This window comes from Triturus cristatus, chromosome 9 (genome assembly GCF_964204655.1).
Source record: "Triturus cristatus chromosome 9, aTriCri1.1, whole genome shotgun sequence".
Classification (NCBI taxonomy): Eukaryota; Metazoa; Chordata; class Amphibia; order Caudata; family Salamandridae; genus Triturus; species Triturus cristatus.
Window position 1 is genome coordinate 431,909,264 of NC_140592.1, and position 22,157 is coordinate 431,931,420.

A 22,157-nucleotide genomic window follows, 5' to 3' on the forward strand; every position below is an offset into this window, starting at 1 on the left:
TTTACTATTCCCACTCCGGTGAGTGCAACAGTAGGGAAAACGTTGGATAGAGTAGGGGTAAAAATTACTATTCCCACTCCAAAGAGTGCAACAGTATCGAAAGCATTGGATAGAGTAGGGGTGAAAATTACTATTCCCACTCCAGAGAGTGCAACAGTAGGGAAAGCGTTGGATAGCGTAGGGGTAAAAATTACTATTCCCACTCCAGAGAGTGCAACAGTAGGGAAAGCGTTGGATAGCGTAGGGGTAACATTTACTATTCCCACTTCAGAGAGTGCAACAGTAGGGAAAACGTTGGATAGTGGAAGGGCAACATTTACTATTCCCACTCCAGTGAGTGCAACATTACGGAAAACGTCAGATAGCGTAGGGGTAAAAATTACTATTCCCACTCCAAAGAGAGCAACAGTAGGGAAAACGTTGGATAGCGTAGGGGTAAAAATTACTATTCCCACTCCAAAGATTGCAACAGTAGGGAAAACGTTGGATAGCTGGAGGGTAAAATTTACTATTCCCACTCCAGTGAGTGCAACAATAGGGAAAACGTTGGATAGCGTAGGGGTAAAAATTACTATTCCCACTCCAGAGAATGCAACAGTAGGGAATGCGTTGAATAGCGTAGGGGTAAAAATTACTATTCCCACTCCAGAGAGTACAACAGTAGGGAAAGCGTTGGATAGCGTATGGGTAAAAATTACTATTCCCACTCCAAAGAGTGCAACAGTAGGGAAAGGGTTGGATAGCGGGAGGGTAAAATTTACTATTCCCACTCCAATGAGTGCAACAATAGGGAAAGCGTGGGATAGCGTATGGGTAAAAATTACTATTCTCACTCCAAAGAGTGCAACAGTAAGGATAGCGTTGGATAGCGTAGGGGTAAAAACGTACTATTCCCACTCCAAAGAGTGCAACAGTAGGGACAGCATTGGATAGCGGGAGGGTAAAATTTACTATTCCCACTCCAGTGAGTGCAACAATAGAGAAAACGTTGGATAGCGTAGGGGTAAAAATTACTATTCCCACTCCAGAGAGTGCAACAGTAGGTAAAGCGTTGGATAGCGGGCGGGTAAAAATTACTATTCCCACTCCAGAGAGTGTAACAGCAGGGAAAGTGTTGGATAGCGTAGGGGTAAAAATTACTCTTCCCACTCCAGAGAGTGCAACAGTAGGGAAACCGTTGGATAGCGGGAGGGCAAAATTTACTATTCCTATTCCAGTGAGTGCAACAGTAGGGAAAACGTCAGATGGCGTAGGGGTAAAAATTACTATTCCCACCCCAAAGAGTGCCACAGTAGGGAAAGCGTTGGATAGTGTAGGGGGTAAAAATTACTATTCCCACTCCAGAGAGTGCAACAGTAGGGAAAGCGTTGGATAGCGTAGGGGTAAAAATTACTATTCCCACTCCAGAGAGTGCAACAGTAGGGAAAGCGTTGGATAGCGTAGGGGTAACATTTACTATTCCCACTCCAGAGAGTGCAACAGTAGGGAAAACGTTGGATAGTGGAAGGGCAACGTTTACTATTCCCACTCCAGTGAGTGCAACATTACGGAAAACGTCAGATAGCGTAGGGGTAAAAATTACTATTCCCACTCCAAAGAGAGCAACAGTAGGGAAAGCGTTGGATAGCGTAGGGGTAAAAATGACTATTCCCACTCCAAAGATTGCAACAGTAGGGAAAGCGTTGGATAGCTGGAGGGTAAAATTTACTATTCCCACTCCAGTGAGTGCAACAATAGGGAAAACGTTGGATAGAGTAGGGGTAAAAATTACTATTCCCACTCCAAAGAGTGCAACAGTATCGAAAGCATTGGATAGAGTAGGGGTGAAAATTACTATTCCCACTCCAGAGAGTGCAACAGTAGGGAAAGCGTTGGATAGCGTAGGGGTAAAAATTACTATTCCCACTCCAGAGAGTGCAACAGTAGGGAAAGCGTTGGATAGCGTAGGGGTAACATTTACTATTCCCACTCCAGAGAGTGCAACAGTAGGGAAAACGTTGGATAGTGGAAGGGCAACATTTACTATTCCCACTCCAGTGAGTGCAACATTACGGAAAACGTCAGATAGCGTAGGGGTAAAAATTACTATTCCCACTCCAAAGAGAGCAACAGTAGGGAAAGCGTTGGATAGCGTAGGGGTAAAAATTACTATTCCCACTCCAAAGATTGCAACAGTAGGGAAAGCATTGGATAGCTGGAGGGTAAAATTTACTATTCCCACTCCAGTGAGTGCAACAATAGGGAAAACGTTGGATAGAGTAGGGGTAAAAATTACTATTCCCACTCCAGAGAATGCAACAGTAGGGAATGCGTTGAATAGCGTAGGGGTAAAAATTACTATTCCCACTCCAGAGAGTGCAACAGTAGGGAAAGCGTTGGATAGCGTATGGGTAAAAATTACTATTCCCACTCCAAAGAGTGCAACAGTAGGGAAAGGGTTGGATAGCGGGAGGGTAAAATTTACAATTCCCACTCCAATGAGTGCAACAATAGGTAAAGCGTGGGATAGCGTATGGGTAAAAATTACTATTCTCACTCCAAAGAGTGCAACAGTAAGGATAGCGTTGGATAGCGTAGGGGTAAAAACGTACTATTCCCACTCCAAAGAGTGCAACAGTAGGGAAAGCGTTGGATAGCGGGAGGGTAAAATTTACTATTCCCACTCCAGTGAGTGCAACAATAGAGAAAACGTTGGATAGCGTAGGGGTAAAAATTACTATTCCCACTCCAGAGAGTGCAACAGTAGGTAAAGCGTTGGATAGCGTAGGGGTAAAAATTACTATTCCCACTCCAGAGAGTGTAACAGCAGGGAAAGTGTTGGATAGCGTGGGGGTAAAAATTACTCTTCCCACTCCAGAGAGTGCAACAGTAGGGAAACCGTTGGATAGCGGGAGGGCAAAATTTACTATTCCTACTCCAGTGAGTGCAACAGTAGGGAAAACGTCAGATGGCGTAGGGGTAAAAATTACTATTCCCACCCCAAAGAGTGCCACAGTAGGGAAAGCGTTGGATAGTGTAGGGGGTAAAAATTACTATTCCCACTCCAGAGAGTGCAACAGTAGGGAAAGCGTTGGATAGCGGGAGGGTAAAATTTACTATTCCCACTCCAATGAGTGCAACAGTAGAGAAAGCATTGGATAGCATAGGGGTAAAAATTACTATTCCCACTCCAAAGAGTGCTACAGTAGGGAAAGCGTTGGATAGCGTAGGGGTAAAAATTACTATTCCCACTCCAGTGAGTGCAACAGTAGGGAAAGCATTGGATAGCAAAGGGGTAAAAATTACTATTCCCACTCCAAAGAGTGCAACAGTAGGGAAAGCGTTGGATAGCGTAGGGGTAAAAATTACTATTCCCACTCCAGTGAGTGCAATAGTAGGGAAAGCGTTGGATACTGTAGGGGTAACAATTACTATTCCCACTCCAGTGAGTGCAATAGTAGGAAAAATAATAATTTAATATTTTATTAAAAATAATTTAATTATTAATTCTAATAAAAATAGTATTACAATTAATTACCAATCACACAATCTTTAATAATTAATTTATTATAAATGCCAATAAATATTTTTTTAAATTAATTACCTATTAATAATTAATTAACAACCAATTATTTTTCGATACCAAAAATTAATAAATACAAATAATACCAATTAATCAATAATTAATACATTAATTATGTATATACAAAATAATGACAACAATATTTATTTACAATTAAATTACTTTCCACAATATTCCCCTATAAACCCACAACCCACTACAAATAATAAATTAATACAATTAACATAATTATCAATTGAACAATTAATACAAATTAGTTACCAATTAATACACATTAATTACCAATTAATAATTAATAAACAACCAATTAATTTTGAATACCAAACATTGATAATTAATAAAAAATACCAATTAATAATTAACAGTAATTTAATTATCAATACACAAAAATATTTTCAATAATCACTTAATTATTATTAAATTACTTCCCACCCTATTACCCTATAAACCCACAACCCGCTCCGAATAATAAATTAGTACAATTAATATAATTATCAATTAAACAATTAATACAAATTAATTACCAATTAAAATAAATAAATGACCAATTATTAAAAATTAATTACCAATCATTAATTAATTACAATACATTCATTATGAATACCAATTAATAATTACTTAATAACAATTAAATTACTTCCCACCCTATTCCCCTATAAACCCACAACCCGCTACAGAAGTAAAATGCAAAATTAAATTAAAAATCATTAATAATTCCTAAAAATCAATATTTAATATACTATAATTAAATTACTTCCCACCCTAATCCCCTATAAACCCACAACCCGCTACGGAATTAAATTACACAAAAATTAAATTACATAAAATTCATTACTTTAAAAATATTCAAACATACATTCCAAAATTAATACATACTTTTAACACATATACTAACGCTTAAAACACTATTAAAAAATTTGATATTCTTAACAACTACATTATGACTGTCGATATTACTTACTTCTATATTATGTAAATCGATATTTTATTTCTTACCTGATTTTCGATATTCTTCACCACTATATTTTGGCAATTCGATATTCTGTCCATTCTGGTGCCGATTACGATCCGGTAAAAAAAATTCCCGTACGACTCGTATCCGGTCTTTTTACCGTAAGAATCGTACAAGTGCCGTACAAACTGGCAAGTACGATTCGCATGGGAAAAAGTCCATACGAATCACATTGGGAATTATTCCCCACACGTCCTCGGGTCGGAAAAAGTGTCCGACACGTCCTCGGACGATTTGCCGTACAAACGTGAAAAGCGAAGTCCGACCGTGCAAGTACGATCCGTCCCGGGCGTCTGTTTTTACAACCGTATGGTAAAAAGACCGTCCGCACCGAACTCCCATAGCAACCATGGAGACGTCCAAACAGGTGCCCGGTACGCGCCGAACACCCCCCCCACCCCCCGTACGTTCGAGTCGACCACCCCCCAGCCCCGTACGTTCGAGTCGTACCCCCCGGTGTATGTACACCCGTGTACGTGTCCAACCCCCCCGTGTATGTACACCCGTGTACGTGTCGTACCCCCCGTGTATGTACACCCGTGTACGTGTCGAACCCCCCGTGTATGTACACCCGTGTACGTTCGAGTCGTACCCCCACCCGTGTATGTACGGTGCGTACCCCCAGTGCGTAGCGCTGGGGGTACGCACCGTACATACACAGGTGGGGGTACAACTCGAACGTACACGGGTGTACATACACGGGGGGTTCGACACGTACACGGGTGTACATGCACGGGGGGTACGACACGTACACGGGTGTACATACAAGGGGGGGTTCGACACGTACACGGGTGTACATACACGGGGGGGTACGACACGTACACGGGTGTACATACACGGGGGGTACGACTCGAACGTACGGGGGCTGGGTCGACTCGAACATACGGGGGCTGGGGGGGGGGAGTACGGCGCTTACCGGGCCACCTACTCTGGTCGTTTCGTGCCGTACTTCGCTTTTCCGGCACTTTTTGGGTGCCGTGAAAATATTGCCGTCCGGACTGCTGTCGGTTCGAATCGTACTTCCTGGGTCGTGAAACACTGCCTGGAAGCGTCCCGACGTCACGTCGCAGCATACCCGGATCACATTCGTATGCATATTTTCGTCGGTCGGTGTTTTTTACGATTTGTACGGAAATGGTGTTTCCGTGCGAATCGTAATTCCATATTTGTAAAGTTTTACAACCGGGTACGAGTCGGACGGAGAATACGCTCCGACCGACGGTTCGTACCCGGTTTTTACCGGATCGTACTCGATATTCTGTCCACTCAATATTTTTTTTTCGATATTATGTCTATTTACCGTCTGATAGTACCAACTGGTAACACTCCTGTTGTTCTTCATTAAAGTCACAAGTAAGACAACTTACAAAGGTTGGATCAACTGGATCACACATCTTAGAGGAGCGGACAACATTGCACTACAGAACTCACCCTGGAAACTGGCCTCCAGAGGGATGTGGAGATCTCTTGACACTTACCTAGACTCTTATGAACCTCCATGAAAATGCTAGGCCGGCGAATCACACTCTGGTACCCCCTATGATCGTACCACCAAGACAACTGTATCTAACTGGTCCCAACTGGTCTCATCCAAATATAGCCCTGTCGGGCCTGCATGCGTGCTCAAACATCTTCACAAAATGTCAGATGTAATTAATAACGAATGTATCTCACTCATTGCATGTTCCCCACCTCTTTTTTCACACCTTGCTTTTCTGCCCTTTTCCGTCTGCCTGTCTCTCTTCTTCAATAAATAATGCCACGTGGGGTTAGCTATACAAACACCGATGTATAAACGGCAATTGATTCAACCTATGCTAACCCTGTAACAGCTGTTGCAAATGTTTTCCTGTATAAAAATAAATAAAAATAAAAAAGTTATTTAACATTCACAATTCTTCCACCAATCACTATATCAGAAATATATTGTGCTTTTCACTAACTAATGAATGTCTTTGGTCTGTACCTGCAGATGAAGGAGGAAACATGCAGAAAAATTACTTTCATATTAATAATAAATGTCACAACTGTAAGCTTAAGGCCCACAGTCATGCTAACTTAATAGTTTATTTAGATGCATATTAGTTCTACAACCTACATATAATCCAATAAATGAAGTTTTTGATAAAAGAATCAAGCTATATTATACTGTACTCTTATATACAGCAGACTATTGATACATGTTTTATTAATCGAAAACGACAACTGGTCACATTTTATTAGAAAAGCATTAAACACAAATATGATTCATTCTCGTAATTCCTGGCAAATGCAATATATTCCAATATAGAGGGAAATCAGGTTGGGAGCATGGAGGCCCTAGAGCTCCATTTGCAGCTTAGTGGAAGGGAGGGGACATTAGATGTTGAGGAGGCAGAGATAATCTTTAGCCCTTCTACCCAGTGGAGTGCACTCAATCCCTAGCATCACTGCTTACTCACATTTTTTTTTAAGTGAGCCATCAGAGTCAGGTGCCGCAGTGGCCTGCTCCTGTGGTCTCAGGGATTCGGACTGTCAGCAGGGATCATCCTACTGTGCCTCAATTTAGCTGAGAAGCAAGCAGGAGCCACCGCATAAGGGTCCTTGCACTGCCACCCAATCAAGTTGTCATCCCAAATCTAGGTGATGTGATTATTAATGGCTCCCTTCTTCTACCAAACTCTAAATCATCCTCTTTGAGGCTGATAGGGGTCCATCCAAAATCATGAACTTTTCAGTGGAATGGCAGACGCTATCAGAACCACTTCATGGTCAATATTTAATATTATCGGGACCGATTCACAAAGGTAAAATGAGATGGAAGTCTAACTTTACGACTTTCAGTATTCACAAAGGGCATTTACTTCTCGTAAATGCCCTTTGTGAATACCAAAAGTCGTAAAGTTCAACTTTCGGTATTCACAAAGGGCGTTAGCTTTGCGAATCGGGCCCATCATCTTTACTTGACCTTGTCTGGAAATTACTCTCTCTTCTGACAGGCCTTAAATTATTTCCATCTGCCATGAGAAACTACTGGTAGTGTCAGATCGAATGAATTTAAAACTTCAAATATCAGGACCAGTCTAGTGGTGAAATGTACTAATGTGTGATAAATGCCTTGGCTGAGAATACAGCTTTAATTTGTACCTGCGGAAAATGGTAAGAAAGCATCGTTCTTCTTGAAACTGCCATCATCATTCAAGAAGTTCTGAGGGGTGAATTCTTCTGGGTTACTGAATTTTTCTGGATCCCACAATACACTACCAAGCATGAACAACACATCAGTTCCCTGCAAAGGCAACAAAATGCAGAAACAAGAAACTATGAATACGGGCAACTAGAGTAAAATAAGCCATAAGAACTACATTATTTGAAAGAACAATCTCAAAAAACATTTTACCAGACTTATAGAAATCAAACTAACTAACAGAAGTAAACATGCTTTTATCCATTGAACAATAATATCTGTTTCCACCTATCATGAGATATTTCCAGGATGTATTTATTGTTTGGAGTAGCTAGAATGAGAAATATTTCTAGGAACTGTCATGACATAGGCTTAGCTGTACATGTTTATGTAGTTACTTTCCCAGGGGGGGAATGAATTTCTTTATAAGAATCCAGATTGCCTAGTTGTTGAATCACAGATGCATTTATGTATTAAAATGTTGTTGTTGGTCAGGAAAAAGTCAAGCAAAACGAGCGAAAGGCCTGGAAAACTGTAAGCAAGACTTTTGATTCCAATGTTGCAGAGCACCACACTAGAGTAATGTAGTAAACGTTTCAGCTTGATGGGGCTCAGTTAAAGGCCATTCATTTTGTTGGTTGAGAACATTAGTATTTATCATGATTATATCCAAGCAGTAAAATGAATGCTGTTGCTATTGTTTACCTGTTGTCCACACTCAGCCAGCTCTGTCACATTACACTGGGGTTTGCAGTTGAAGATGTGGCCACTGGAATAATTTACCAAAACTAATACTAGTGCATAAAGCACCCAATAGTTCAATGGAACACAGTCTTCTGCAGTAGGGAGAGCCTCCGATCATCTAATTGTTAGACTAGAAATGTTCCTGCTTACACATTATCCTATGTAAGTTTGCATTTGTGGCACCATTTTCTATTTATCCTTCTCTGTTTCTGAGAAAAGGCCTCTGTTAGGTTTCATTTTTCCAAGGTTCGGTTTTTGCTCTACTAATGAATAGACTGTTCTTATTAGTGCATATCTTTCTCGCTAGATACTGGCGGGCACAGGCAGAACGACCTTGAGTGGTAGATAATATGTGCCTGGCATCTGAATCAAAACTTATCCTCTGAATTTCACTGTTTGCCTGCACCTGCTTTGAAAATTTCACTGTGGGCGTGTCTTCGTTGGTTTCGAAATGTAGACAATGTATCTTTATGCTTGTCGATTTCAATCCCTGTGCAGCACTCCTAGTAACTGGGCAGACTGGGCCCCGGTCTGAGTGTATTCTGAATAAACAAATATTGGGTTGTATTCTCTACTCACTCGCCGACTCTTTATTTGGTACGTAAAGCTGAGAGGTGGGCCACTTCCTTCATAATTATATAGGGTTAAACTGTTTTTGGGCTTCAATATTAAAAGGTTAGACATTCCCTCAATGGACTTATTCAGCCTTATTAGGTGTCCCGAATACCCCACAGTCCAGATTTTATTAATATGCATGGTTTGTAAGGAAACGCTGTGTCTCAATGAACAAGAACTGATAATAATAATAATACCGAAGCATATAAAGCGCGACAGCTACCCAAGCAGGGGTGTCCCGGCGCTAGAACAACAGGTAACCATAGCGTCATAAAGGGTAGAGAGCCGCCTCCTATTATTAATCTGTCCTAAAAAGCCACGTCTTCAGGGCCTTGCGAAAACAGGATTCTGAGTTCGCCTGCCGTAGATGACCTGGCAGGGTATTCCACAGTAAGGCCGTTCTGACCGTGAAAGTTCTGCCGCCCATGCGTGATTTCCTAAAGTGGGAAGAGTGCAGCAGATTATGGGAATTAGATCGTAGCGCCCGGTTTTGCTTATTTGGACGCAGACTATCTTTCAGATATCTAGGGCATTTTCCGTTCAAAGCCCTATGTGTCAAAGTCATGGCCTTGAATATGATTCTTTTCTCCACTAGAAGCCAGTGGAGCTTTTGAAGGTGCGGAGAGACATGGTGTCGAAATGGTAAACGACAAACCAGTCTGGCAGCCGCATTCTGTATCATCTGGAGGCGATGAATGGCATATTTGGGAAGGCCAAGATACAGGCCATTAGCGTAATCCAGCCTAGATGTGACTGTGGCATCAACTACTATTTTACGGCTGTCTACCGGTAAAAGGTGCAAAATTTTCCGTAGGTTTTTTAATTTACTAAAACAAGTTGCAGAGACCTGCTGTATTTGGGCTAGGAAAGAAAGATCAGACTCCCATCTCACCTCCAAATTTCGAATACATTTAGCGGGGGAAGGTGGTGGGCCCATTTCTGGCGTCCAGTACAGATCTGCATCAGGGACACAGCCCTGCCCGAAAAACAGAACTTCGGTCTTCCCCGCATTGAGCTTTAATTTATTCGAATTCATCCATAAAGCTATGTCGCGCAAGCAGCCTTTAAAATTCTTAAAAGCCTCTACCGTCTGCTCCTTAAATGAGAAGAACAACTGGGTGTCGTCAGCGTAGGAAATTGCTTTCACTCCCCAGTTGGCAATCAGAGAAAATAGCGGGGATAGGTAGAGGTTAAAAAGTAGGGGGCTCAGGGCTGAGCCCTGAGGGACGCTGCACCAGAGCTGTTTTTGTTTGGACTCATATGGCTTAAGGGCGACCCTCTGAGTGTGCCCACTCAGGATGTCAACCAGGTCAGAACCTTCCCCCCAAAGCCCACGCCTTGTAGTCTCTGGACCATTATGGAATGGTCCACGGTATCAAAAGCCGCAGACAGATCCAGGAGCACCAGCAGAGCTGATGCTCCTGAGTCCAGCGACCATCTTACCGACTCTGCTACTTCAAGGAGAGCGGTCTCCGTGCTGAAGCCAGCCCGAAAACCCGATTGTGTGTCATGCAAGGCATCGCTCTGCTCAATGAAAGTGGTCAGTTGTCGCTGCACCAATTTCTCCAGCATTTTACCTGGGGCGTAGAGTAAAGAAATGGGTCTAAGGTTGCTGAGATCCTCCGGATCCCCATTTGGTTTCTTTCTCAAAGTGTCGCATGTTTCAATTTGTCAGGAAAGATGCCCGTGTCCAGATAGGAGTTCCAAATCTGAAGTAGCGTGTCCATCAGAGAGGAGGATAGTATTTTCCACAGTTTGGGAGGGCATGGATCATCAGGAGCGCCTGAGCGACATTTCTGGATTACAGCTAGAGCTTCCTGAGGTAGTATTGGGGTGAAATTAATAAGCACAGGTGCCTCTGCCACGATCGGGGATTTGTCTGCTGCCATAGTTGGCTCAGATGGCACACAGGAGTCGTAGACCTTTAAAATTTTACCTTCAAAGTGATTCACACGAGGCTAGAGATGGTATTACTTTGGTCTCCAGCGCCTTGGGATTAAAAAAGGATTAAAAACCTCGCTACAGGAATGGTCTGCACTCTGAATGCGGTTAATAATATAGTCCCTCCTGGCTACTTTTATGTCCCTATGGAAATCTTTTAGTGCTTTTTTGTAGGATGCCTTGGATAAGTCGCTATAACTCAATCTCCACTGGCGTTCCAATCTTTTGCACTTGCTTTTTGTTTCCTTAAGGGCACAGTAAAACCAGGGGGTAGTGGGGCACAGTCTAGTAGATTTTACTACTCTAACTGGCGCGACTGAGTCAACTGCAGTAGCGATCCATTGATGTATGGAGGCTGCGTCTACATTAGGGTCAGAGGATAAGCAGGGGTGAGTGCCCTGCAAAACAGTGCTTAATCCTGCTTCGTTCAGGTTTTTCCAGTTTCTCTTTTGAATAAGGCGAGCACCCTCTGCTTGCCCTCGGTTGGGCAAGGTAAAACCAAAAGGGATCATATAATGATCTGACCAAGTTAGAGGGGTCGGAATCTCTAAATCAATAGCAGAGAGGGTGGTAAAAACCAGATCTAAGGTGTGTCCCTCTATATGCGTCGGGGAAAACACCTGTTGTATGAGATTAGCGCCTGCTAAGGACGATACCAGTTGTACTGCTTGTGCGCAGTTTGCATCGTCCACATGTAGATTGAAATCTCCTAGAACCATAAAGTTAGTATACATTACTGATTTTTGAACAATGAGACTGCATAAATTCTGACGAGCAATTGTTGCGCAGTTGGGGGCTCTATAGGTAAGGATGCCCGCAAGGGCGAATGATGGATTAAATTGTATGCAAAAGCTAAGACCTTCAATGCCCTGCTCAAGCAGTGGGTCAGAGGACACCAGCTCCCACGAATCTCTAAGAATAATGGCCACCCCACCCCCCCCTTTTTCCGCAATCTCGGTTGGCATGGAACATTTTGAAACCAGGTGGTATAGCTAGTGTAATTGATGTCACCGTATCCAGGTTAAGCCAGGTTTCTGTAAGAAACATCATATCCCAAATACCATCATTTAGGATTGACCAAACCTCCGTAACATGCTTGACCAGGGATCTACAATTAATGAGGCAGGCCTTAATTTTAACCTTACACTCCTTCATCAAGCCCCGGGGACGTATCTGTCTCATATTAAGGGCCTTGGCCTGATTCAGGATCATGTTGCATATACAGCAGCTGTGTGGAAGTGGGTGGACCGCTAAATCAATCTGATGAGGTCTAGTACAGAGAGGGCCTCGAAGTCCCAACAGCTCGTCCCGCGACCAACATAAAGGCTGACCTCTCCTGCTGCCGGCAGTATAGCCGGCTCCGGTCGCAGTCCGGTTCGGACGGGCGCAGACAGGCTTGCCTTTGGCGCACCCGCGTCCGCTGCGCGGCCGGCAAGCCATCTTCCTCAAATACCCAGTGGCAGGAAGTGAAGGGCGCAAGTGGGCGGAGTCACGTCAGTCCCTCCGTTCAATCGGCACTGTTAGCCGTGCCGGACCGGGGACCGCGATAGACAAACAGAACCCACGCTTTTTTCCCCAGGTAAGCAGTTTTATTTTTATATGTACAAGAATAATCCCAGATTAAAATGTACAATAAAGTTTAAAAACGAAGTTAAAAGCAAATAGTGCAAAAAACAGCGATGTGCAAACAATGCAAGCGAGCAGCTTCGGTTTTGATTAGAAATGAGGGGTAGCCTCACCGCGCGCTGATGATGGATCAGTCCATTTTTTTCAACAATTTTAAGAATAATATTATTATGTTCACATAGATTTTATGAACTATTATACGTTGCATAAATTATGATGACAGATGACTCTTCTAACGTTTTTTAAGGGATTATTTTTCCTAACATAAATGTTTTACTACTAGTGGCAATTAATCATATAATGGTTCCTTTATTTGCTGCATACAACTGAATTCTGGATCTGAATAGCATAGGAAATGAAGCGAATTACAGAGCCTGGAAGCTGTCAGTTGTTGTGGGAAACTGGGTTCTTGTTGCAGTGCCCCTCCCTGTTATACCACTTTTTCCCTGGTAGTTAATAAATCTTCACTGATGCCAGTGCTGTATGTATTAATACATGCACACAGGGGACACCTTAGAGGGTCCCCTGAAAACTCACCAAACACTGGTGTGGTCTCCGACTAGTCTTAGCCAGCCTGCCGCCACCAGACCTGTTTCTGACCTCATGGCTCAGAAGCCAGGAACAAAGGCAGCTCAAGCCAGAAAGGCATTCCAGGGTGGTAAGCTTCGAAGAAGATGCTGCCTTTGAATTGCAAAAAGCCTGGCATCTCTGATTGTGGAGGATGCCAGCCCCCATGTCCTACTCCACATTTGGCCAGAGTACAAGCAGGCAAATTACTTACATTATGAGGGGTGCCCACATTCAGCCAACACCAGCCCTATGGTAGGACAGGTGATGTGGACACTACTTTTCCAATTCCTCGATCTTGAGATGGAGGAATTAATCCATCAGGGATAGTGAAGTGCCACTTTTCATAGTAAGTGGTGACATAGAGGGTGTAGACACCCTGAAGATAAGTAGCCCATTGGCTACAACCTGTCACCACCATTAAAGTCCCTTAATTTAGTATTTAGGTGGCATCCCTGGACCCTGAACTTAGATATGATGGATACAAAGAAGTCATGGACAAAGATGTGGACCTGAATACCTGACAGTGAATTTTGGCACGAGACCCTGCCTGCTGCTCCCAGTACTCAACCATTTTGGTTTGCTGTCTTGTCCTGCAACTGTGTCACCTCCAAGAAATCTGGAGAACCTCTAGCTCTTCACCAATCACCAGAGAACTCCCTTGGGTTAGAGGAACTATTCCCATGCAGTCCACAGGCAACAAACCTGCAGAGTCTGTTTACCGACTTGCTGCTAACCAGCGAATCCGACACAGCATCCAAGCAAAAAGAGGTACATCTGCTCTGAAGGGTTAGATCTGTCTCCCCACCAAGTGTGAAGACAATAGGACCAACCATTGCCATGCTGTATCAAAATCCGGGGTACCTGTCCGCCTGAAACCTGCACCAAGACAAAGAGTCCAATCTGTACTCCATCTGCCGAGGAAGCAAGCACCAGTCAAGGGATGTCAGGAAACCTGAGACCCACTATGTGAGTGGCCCAAGTCTCATGGATTTGTCCCTGCAACCTGCCTGCCCCTGTCTGCGAAGACATCTTGATGCATGCCGCTCAGCTGACCTACCTGCTCTGCAACCAGCCCGTCCTGTCTGGGTACTGATCAACCAGCTGTGTTTCCATGGTCCTGAGGCCTTTACAATCTGTTCCCTTGAGTGGGACTTGTCAGACTTACCTTTAAGTCACCTTGTGTAATGTATTTTCTGATAGCCCTTCTCCATAGCGTACCTGCTATCAATGACCTCAGCACCCTCATCTTGGCCGAATCTAGGACACTCCCGACAATCCACTGGTAGAACATTGGACCTGCCTTGCTACTTATCTAAATCCAGAAGGTAAACCTCGAGATCCAACTATATGATTTTATATTCATTTTCCTATTTCCTCCCTCCTACTTCTATGGTGTGAAAATACGCACAAGAGTGTGTTATTTTACAAACTTTGAAAACCCATATCTTAAAAGGTACTTACCTTAGAATGAAGTTCTTGGTCGGACAAATTATATAAAATTCAATCTTATTTTCACAAATTGGTCTCAGATTTATTCTCGAGTGTGTGTATCATTTATTGACTCTGTGAGTACAACAAATGCTTAGCACTACCCTCTGATAAGCCTCGCTGGTCTCCCATGCTACCACAAATAGAGCCTTGGTATTATCTACTTTTGCCTCTGTATACCAATCTGGCATTCACTGGACTCTCTGCACAGTGTACTTCATTTTCGTGCACTATATTTAGAACCAGCTTCCTACAGCGGTGAGCGCATAGTATGTACATTCTCCATGAGTGAGACTCTTGCAGGTTAACAAATGTTTAGGGACATGTACAAAGTGTAGTAAATTCATACTTATGCAGTAAAACCCTCATCCACTGAATTACCTAGTTCCACTGGCCCTGCCTATTGTCCATTGTTTTTTAACAATAATCAGTTCACAAACTCTATACGCATTTTACTCATTGTAATCTGAAACAATGCTCATTGCTAGCTGCCCTTTGAAAAGAACAGTTTCAATATTTTCTTCCTTCTACAGACGGACTTAGGGTCTCATTTATGAGGAATTCGAGCAGGGCAGCACCGCAAGTCTTTTTGCTGCGCTGCTTAACACCAATTTGAAAGGGCAAGAATAGACCGTATTTATGAAATACAGTGAATTCCTGTCCTTTCCCCTGCTCTGATGCAGAATTTCCTGCCTAGCACCAAAATAAGCACCCTTGCACCATATTGCAAGGGTGCGTCTGTTGCAGGCAGGATTGCTTTTGTGCAGGAAGGGGCACTTTGCTGCACAAAAACAATACCAAGAGGTGGTCTCGTCTTTCCATGTGTGCCGCAGAATGCAGCACACAGGGAAAGAGCAAAACACACGGAAAAATTAAAATATTTCTCCTCATTATGGCTGCTCTGGGGAAGTGTAAGGGTTTTGCACTTCCCCAAGTTTACGTGATTAAGTAAATCTGGGGTATCATCAAAATGCATGGGTGCTGCGTGAGAAAATCCACTGCAACACCCATAGAATGCCTCCTTGACGCAGAGTAAGGCAAGGTAGCAACTTGCGCTGCTTTGTCTTACTCCATATCTATGAGGCCATACAAAGCCACGCAGAGTGAGTTTGCGTCCCCTCATAGATATGATTGAGAGGCTTGCATTGCCGGAGCATCAAAAAAGTGTCAGTCTGACGGGGCAAGCCTCTTATAAATACATCGATGTGTTTTAATAATGCAAAGGATGATTTTTTTCTACAACTTGACAGTATTATCATAAAAAATAGTTTGTTTTCCTTTAGTTTTACCGCAGGCAACTGAGGAAAATTGTCCAGTATTTCTTTTACTATTTTCTTTGTTAATTTCAAAATTAGCTTTATAAATTTTCAAAAAACAAGCATATCATAATAGGGGATACAAACTAATTAAAAAGGGGGGACAAATAAATATCCGGACAAAAATTAATCATATAGGGCCATATGTAGGTAGCCTAACATTTGCCACTTCATAAATACCGAATTTTACCGATTCGGTATTTATGAAGTGGTAAATGATATGTAGGTAATCCATCGGTAATATTTACCGAATCGGAATGGGTCGGTAATTTAGAATCGGTATTTACCGATTCGGTAATGGTAACTGGCTTCCCAATGATTCCTATGGGCCAGGAGGCCCATAGGAATCAATGGGAAGCCAGTTACCATTACCGAATCAGTAAATACCGATTCGGTAATGGGGGGAGCACAATCAAGGGTGGCAGGGTGTCACAGTGACACCCTGTTGCACCCCTGATTCCTGCATGTGTGCACATGTGGCACACATGCATGCCCTAAGGGCATGTATGTCTGCCACATTGCACACTTCAAAGTGCAAACAAATGCTTTTTTACAGCTATTCGTCATTTACCACCAACTTTTAGTTGGTGGTAAATAACGAATCCCCACAACAACCACACACTCCCCCTACATATCATTTCAGGATTCGGTATTTACCGAATCGGTAAAATTACCGAATCGGTAATTTTACCGATTCGGTAAATTACCGAATCCTGAAATGTGCCCCCTACATACCAACAGCCTGAATACCGGTCGGTAACGGGATATTTACCGAAAATCGTCCGTTACAGACCGGTATTGGGCTTCCTACATATGGCCCATAGTCTCTTGGAGAAGGCTGCCATAGTACAGAGGATGTTTATATACTCAACATTAGAATAAGTAAAGTGCTCAGATGTCTGGAAATGGATACAGAGCAGGATCATAAGGGAAGTATTACGGTATAAGGGCAAATATTTCATTGGAAACGTCTGTCTCTTTCCTTAAAGGGTATAAGGGCTAACTAGATCAAGCTGAGGATTCACGTTAATTTGCGCAGTTTATGGTGGTTTGTTACTAGCAAAGTTGCCATCCAAGCATTTTCAAATAGGTCTGTGTTGTGATTTCAAGGGGGAGTGTTGTAGGTCGTATTGTTGGCCCTCTGTTGCGTGATATCCAGTTGATACAAGCTTGAAAGGATGCCTTGTGTGTGTCCTTTCAGTTAGAGGTAATGGTTTTGATTGCAGATGATAGTAAGAGATCAAGTAAAAAAGTGATCTGCTGAACTTCTAATTTTCCGGTCAAGAAATTCTTTGATGAGAAAATGAAAATTCCTTCTTGGGGTGGATGTGTTAGAAATGGGGATCTTTAGTTGACAGAGGTCTGCACCTTTGTCCAAGTAGGAACCCTTCCTTCAAGTCACGGTAAGGGGATTACACACTGTAGATAACCCTTGCTCACCTCCTTGATAGCTTGGCACGAGCATACAGGCTTATCCCAAAGGCAATGTGTCAAGTATTTGTACCCAAACACACAGTACCATGAGGAAAACACCACAACAGTTTAGAGAAATAAAGTATCTTTATGTAAACCAAACAAGACCAAATAAAAATAAAACATTATAAATGTATCAAGATATCACTTTTAAAAAGGTTACATCAAAAATGGAACTTGTAGAAACAAAATAGCTACACCTAGGGCTATTACGATGTTGTGCCAGGCACAAGTCCAAAGTACGGTGCCAACTGCGAGGTGCGCAGGTAGGGCACAGAGTCACACAAATCGCCCAAACAACAATACCTTGAAAACAAAGTCCACAGACGATATAAGCCGCTGTGGAGGTTAGGTATCAGTGATGAGGTGAAGCTGGATCCTTTCTGCCATGGGTGAGGCGAGGTATTGAATCCAAGACAGGGGAAGTAAGGCAGCATCAGTGATGAAGTGCAGATTGTAGTAAAGCGATGTGACAGTGAAGAGTTTGCATTGTCACCCTCGTTGGTTATCTGCTCCACTATAACGTGATGCTGGCGATGGTTGTGATGGTGTTGGTGCAAGCGCTGGCATCGGGTAGACCAATAACAGCAGCCATCGAAGGGTAGTCAGCGCTGTGGTGCAGGCGGGCATTGTTTTGTGTACTTCATGAGCAGTACCCCCTGCCTAGATGCAGGTTGCGGTGTCATGGGCAGAAGTGCTGGCGGTGTCGGAGTTGTTCTCCTTGCTTTGCCACACAAATCACACAATTTTCAGGGCCCAGGAACTGAAATTGGCACCCTTATGAATGCAGGAGTCCACAGATGAGTCCAGATGCTGGTGGGTAGGTGAAGGTGAAGTCTTTGCTGCCCTGAGACTTGAGAACAGGAGGCAAGCACACCCAAGCCCTTGGAGATTCTTCTTCAAGCAGGTTCCCAGCAAAGTTCCAGTCTTTGTCCTCTCCTTGGCAGAAGCAGAAACTGCAGGCCAACCCAGTGAGGCACACACAGCAAAGGGACAGTACTGTTCCTTCCAGCTCTTCTCCTTGGCAGATGACCCTTTTGAGTCCAGAAGTGATCTAATTCTCTGAGGTTTAAGGTCCAATATGTATAGCCCATTTTCTCTTTGTTCTCTTTGTGGCCATGGCCTCTGAGCCCAGTCCAAAGCAATTCTGTCCTCTCTGGCCCAGCATCACTACAGGAGGTGGAGACAGCATTTGCAAAGGAGATATAGCCTATTCAGGTGCTAGTGAAACTCCTCCCCCTACTCTAAATGATGACCATGTCTATTCAGCCTGGCTATGAGTCACCCAGGAAAGGCAGGACACACCTCAACCCCCTTGGGGCTGTCTAGAGGGAATGCACATTCCCAGCTACTGTCACTCTAAAACCCGGGAGTGAATACACAAACAGGCATAGGCCCACAGAATGGTTGAAAAAGAAAATGCCTACTTTCTAAAAGTGCTCTGGCAACAAATGATGGACGGAATGCTGAATAAATCAATAATCCACCCCCAGTCAAGAGATCTGTGTTCAATCCATTGTTCTTTTGCTCTCTATGTCACTGCAGTTTGGACCAAGCTAAATGCAAATCAGTCATTTTCTTCATGCGAAAAGTTCAGACCGAACTGGCAAGCCAGGTCCTCCCTGGACCGGAAACAAGTATCCTGGTACCAGTTTCAGGGTAGCACTCCTCATCAGCTAGGCTAGCTTGAATCCAGTGGCACAGTAAGTAAGGGACCCACGTCTGGGCATACCCATCCCACTTAGAATAAAACGTGCTTTGGTAATAAATGACGGACAGAATGCTGAATTAATCAAACATTCACCCCAGTCAAGAGATCTGAGTTAAATCCATTGTTCTTTTGCTTTCTACGACACCCCAGTTTGGACCAAGCCATATGCAAATCAGTCTTGACCCTGTTCCTCATGGGTACAGTCCAGCCCAAACTGCCAAGCCGGATTCTCCCTGAACTGGAAAAATGCATCCTGGTACAGGTTTTGGGGAAACACCCCTCATCAGCCAGGCTAGTTTTAATTCAGTGGCACAGAGAGCAAGTGACTCACGTCCGGGCATACCCATCCCACTTAGGGTGAAAAGTTCTCCGGCAACAAATGATGGACAGAATACTGAATAAATCAAACATTTACCCCCAGTCAAGATATCAAGGTTAAATCCGTCATTCTTATGCTCTGGAATTCTCTACCTGTTTCATTAATATGGCCAGATGACAGAGACATATTACAAGATATATCACATTAGAACTCCTCCAATTGGTCATATCTGTTAGATGTCCTGTATGTCCTCCATATTGAAACCTGTTTGTTGTTAGTGCAGCGTCACAAGCATGACACATGGCACACCTGTGATTCACTTAAATTGGAGTGGTTCCCACAATGGAGCTTTGTTTATGTATTTTTTTGGTTTCATCTAGTATGGATTATTGTGTTCCTTATATTTACATTCTTCTGTAAGTAAATATGAGTCTGTCTAAAACATTCTCATCTTCATTGGTGTTCAAAATGTTCCAATTTCTGTCAAAAATCCTTTTGACTTTGCATTTAAGATTTGAATGATTTATCACACAGAGAAGTTTATCCTTGTGACGCTGCCCTAATAATAGACATGTTGCAATATGGAGGACATACAGGATATCTGATGGATTTGACCAATTGTAGGTGTTTTAATGTGAAATATCTTATCTTATGTCCCTGTCATCTGGGGTGTATAAGAGAAACAGGCAGAGAATGCTGAATCTGATATGCAGCACAGAAGTCAACACTGTTGTGATCAAGGACATACAGAAAATATATTGAACTGGATCATTTTGAAAAAAGTCAGAGCCAAACTAGGACAGGCCATGACTGAAACATGTAAAAACAGAAAACATATTGGATTTTCTCTCTCGATATAGGAAAAAGAGGATTGAACGAGGAAATTATATGGCGAGTCACCTGATCTGCCTCAAACCATGTATTCTGTATGTATTTCACACTTTTCCATTTCAACTTAGATGTCTACACTCAGGAAGGTTGCCTTCTCCCTAAAGCCGCTATCAGCATGAGGTTGTCAATATGGCATTTTGTTTGGTGCATGATAAGATCCATCAGACCAAGGGATAATATTTGTAACCTTCTGCAAAGTTTTAATTATTGAGCCCTACCCCCCTCGATCATTTCTGAATTATTTAGCAGTTCTTAATGTAATACATTTTCTAATTCATTCAGCCTCCATTCATTATTGATATGAGTGAATACCTGTTTCAAACATGTATATTTGGCTCATAACATTGCTGTTAGAATCCAAGTTTACATAGATATTACAAGAAACTCCTTAGTTCAATCATATAACTAAGTTAACAGAAGAGAAAATATAAGTATGAAGGAATTTCTATGACAACATGATGCTAACATTTGATAAGTCACTCAGTAGTAGTCTTTCTATCATACTTATTCCTCCCTAGCGTCATTACATCAGTATCCTACGTGTCACATGTACACGCTGGTTCTGTGTTTTTTAATAAAGTCGCGTTCGCTTAGTTAAACTTGTTTTGGAAGAATACGTGACCAATGGATCAACCTTGCTAGGAGCTGCAAGTCTGTCCTAACAGGTAAAATGAAAAATCTTTTCGATGTCACGCAAGATAAGACCTCCAGCATCCATAGTCTTTTGTTGATCCCGTAAATCTGAACACTTGGTAATAATGGTAAGGCTAGCAATATTGGTCGCTAATCAAATTATTTTTTCCCATGTCTATACTTCTTCGGTAAACTCTGCCAGGACTCACTAAAAGGGAAAAATATCTTTTGCAGGACTGAATATCAATCAATAAAATCAAAAAATAATACCAAGCTGTCCATAAGGATCTCATATTTATGGAAAAACAAGTGCAAAAACTAAGCTCCTAAAAAACTGCAGACTATATAAAAAGGAGGTACTATAAATACAACCTGGTAATTGCTTGGTGTTTCCTCTATAAAAACAAATTTAGGCGTAAGTATCTATAATTGTAAACATTACATATGTATGTCTGTTCCACTAGTCACAGCTTCCCCGAATGTGTATTATTCATGGATCATAGCACGCGCCATACTTGAAAATCCATATATCAATTAGAATTACAAGAACTTCCAAGGTAGTACCCTAACAAGGCACTATCATCTTTGAACACAGACACATAGGTGTAAAAACACAATGAAAACTTGGTAGCACCTGTGCGTATTGGGTGTAACATGAAGCCAGAAAATGACGTGATATACATCTCTTTATGCCTGTCCACACCCTGTAGGGTATAAAGTAAATCACAGTGAACAACTACCTTAGCTGAATGAACCTTGCACCCTTCTACCTCTCTACCTAGACTTTTCTTTCTTCTTTTTTTCAAAATTGATGAAGGCTTCTTTCTATGTTGCAGAAACAACATTGGGGTTTGGTTCACATAGTGTCATGTTGACATGATCAATCTGGCCTTTAAAAAAAATATATATATCACATTATTTATAGATATCCCCTTAGGTGGGCCCACCAATCCCTGAGGTGCCATCACGATTGGTCCTGAAAAAGGTGGAATTTAGACCTCTTGTTCACAAAAATGATCGTAGACCGAATTTCACCTAAGTAGTACCTTCAGCACAGAAACGGCTGAGCAACTAGACCTGGCCCCATTGA

At 42.5% G+C, this 22,157-nt stretch overlaps 1 protein-coding gene across 1 annotated transcript in view; it reads right to left on the reverse strand.

The window, feature by feature from the left end:
* LOC146798097 (cytochrome P450 2G1-like) overlaps positions 1-22,157 on the reverse strand; it is a 1,186,024-nt gene that overhangs the window by 150,942 nt on the left and 1,012,925 nt on the right. The window contains exon 9 of the mRNA XM_085625315.1: positions 7,701-7,842. Within this exon, the coding sequence (XP_085481441.1) occupies positions 7,701-7,842 (142 nt within the window). The remainder of the gene's footprint in view (positions 1-7,700; positions 7,843-22,157) is intronic.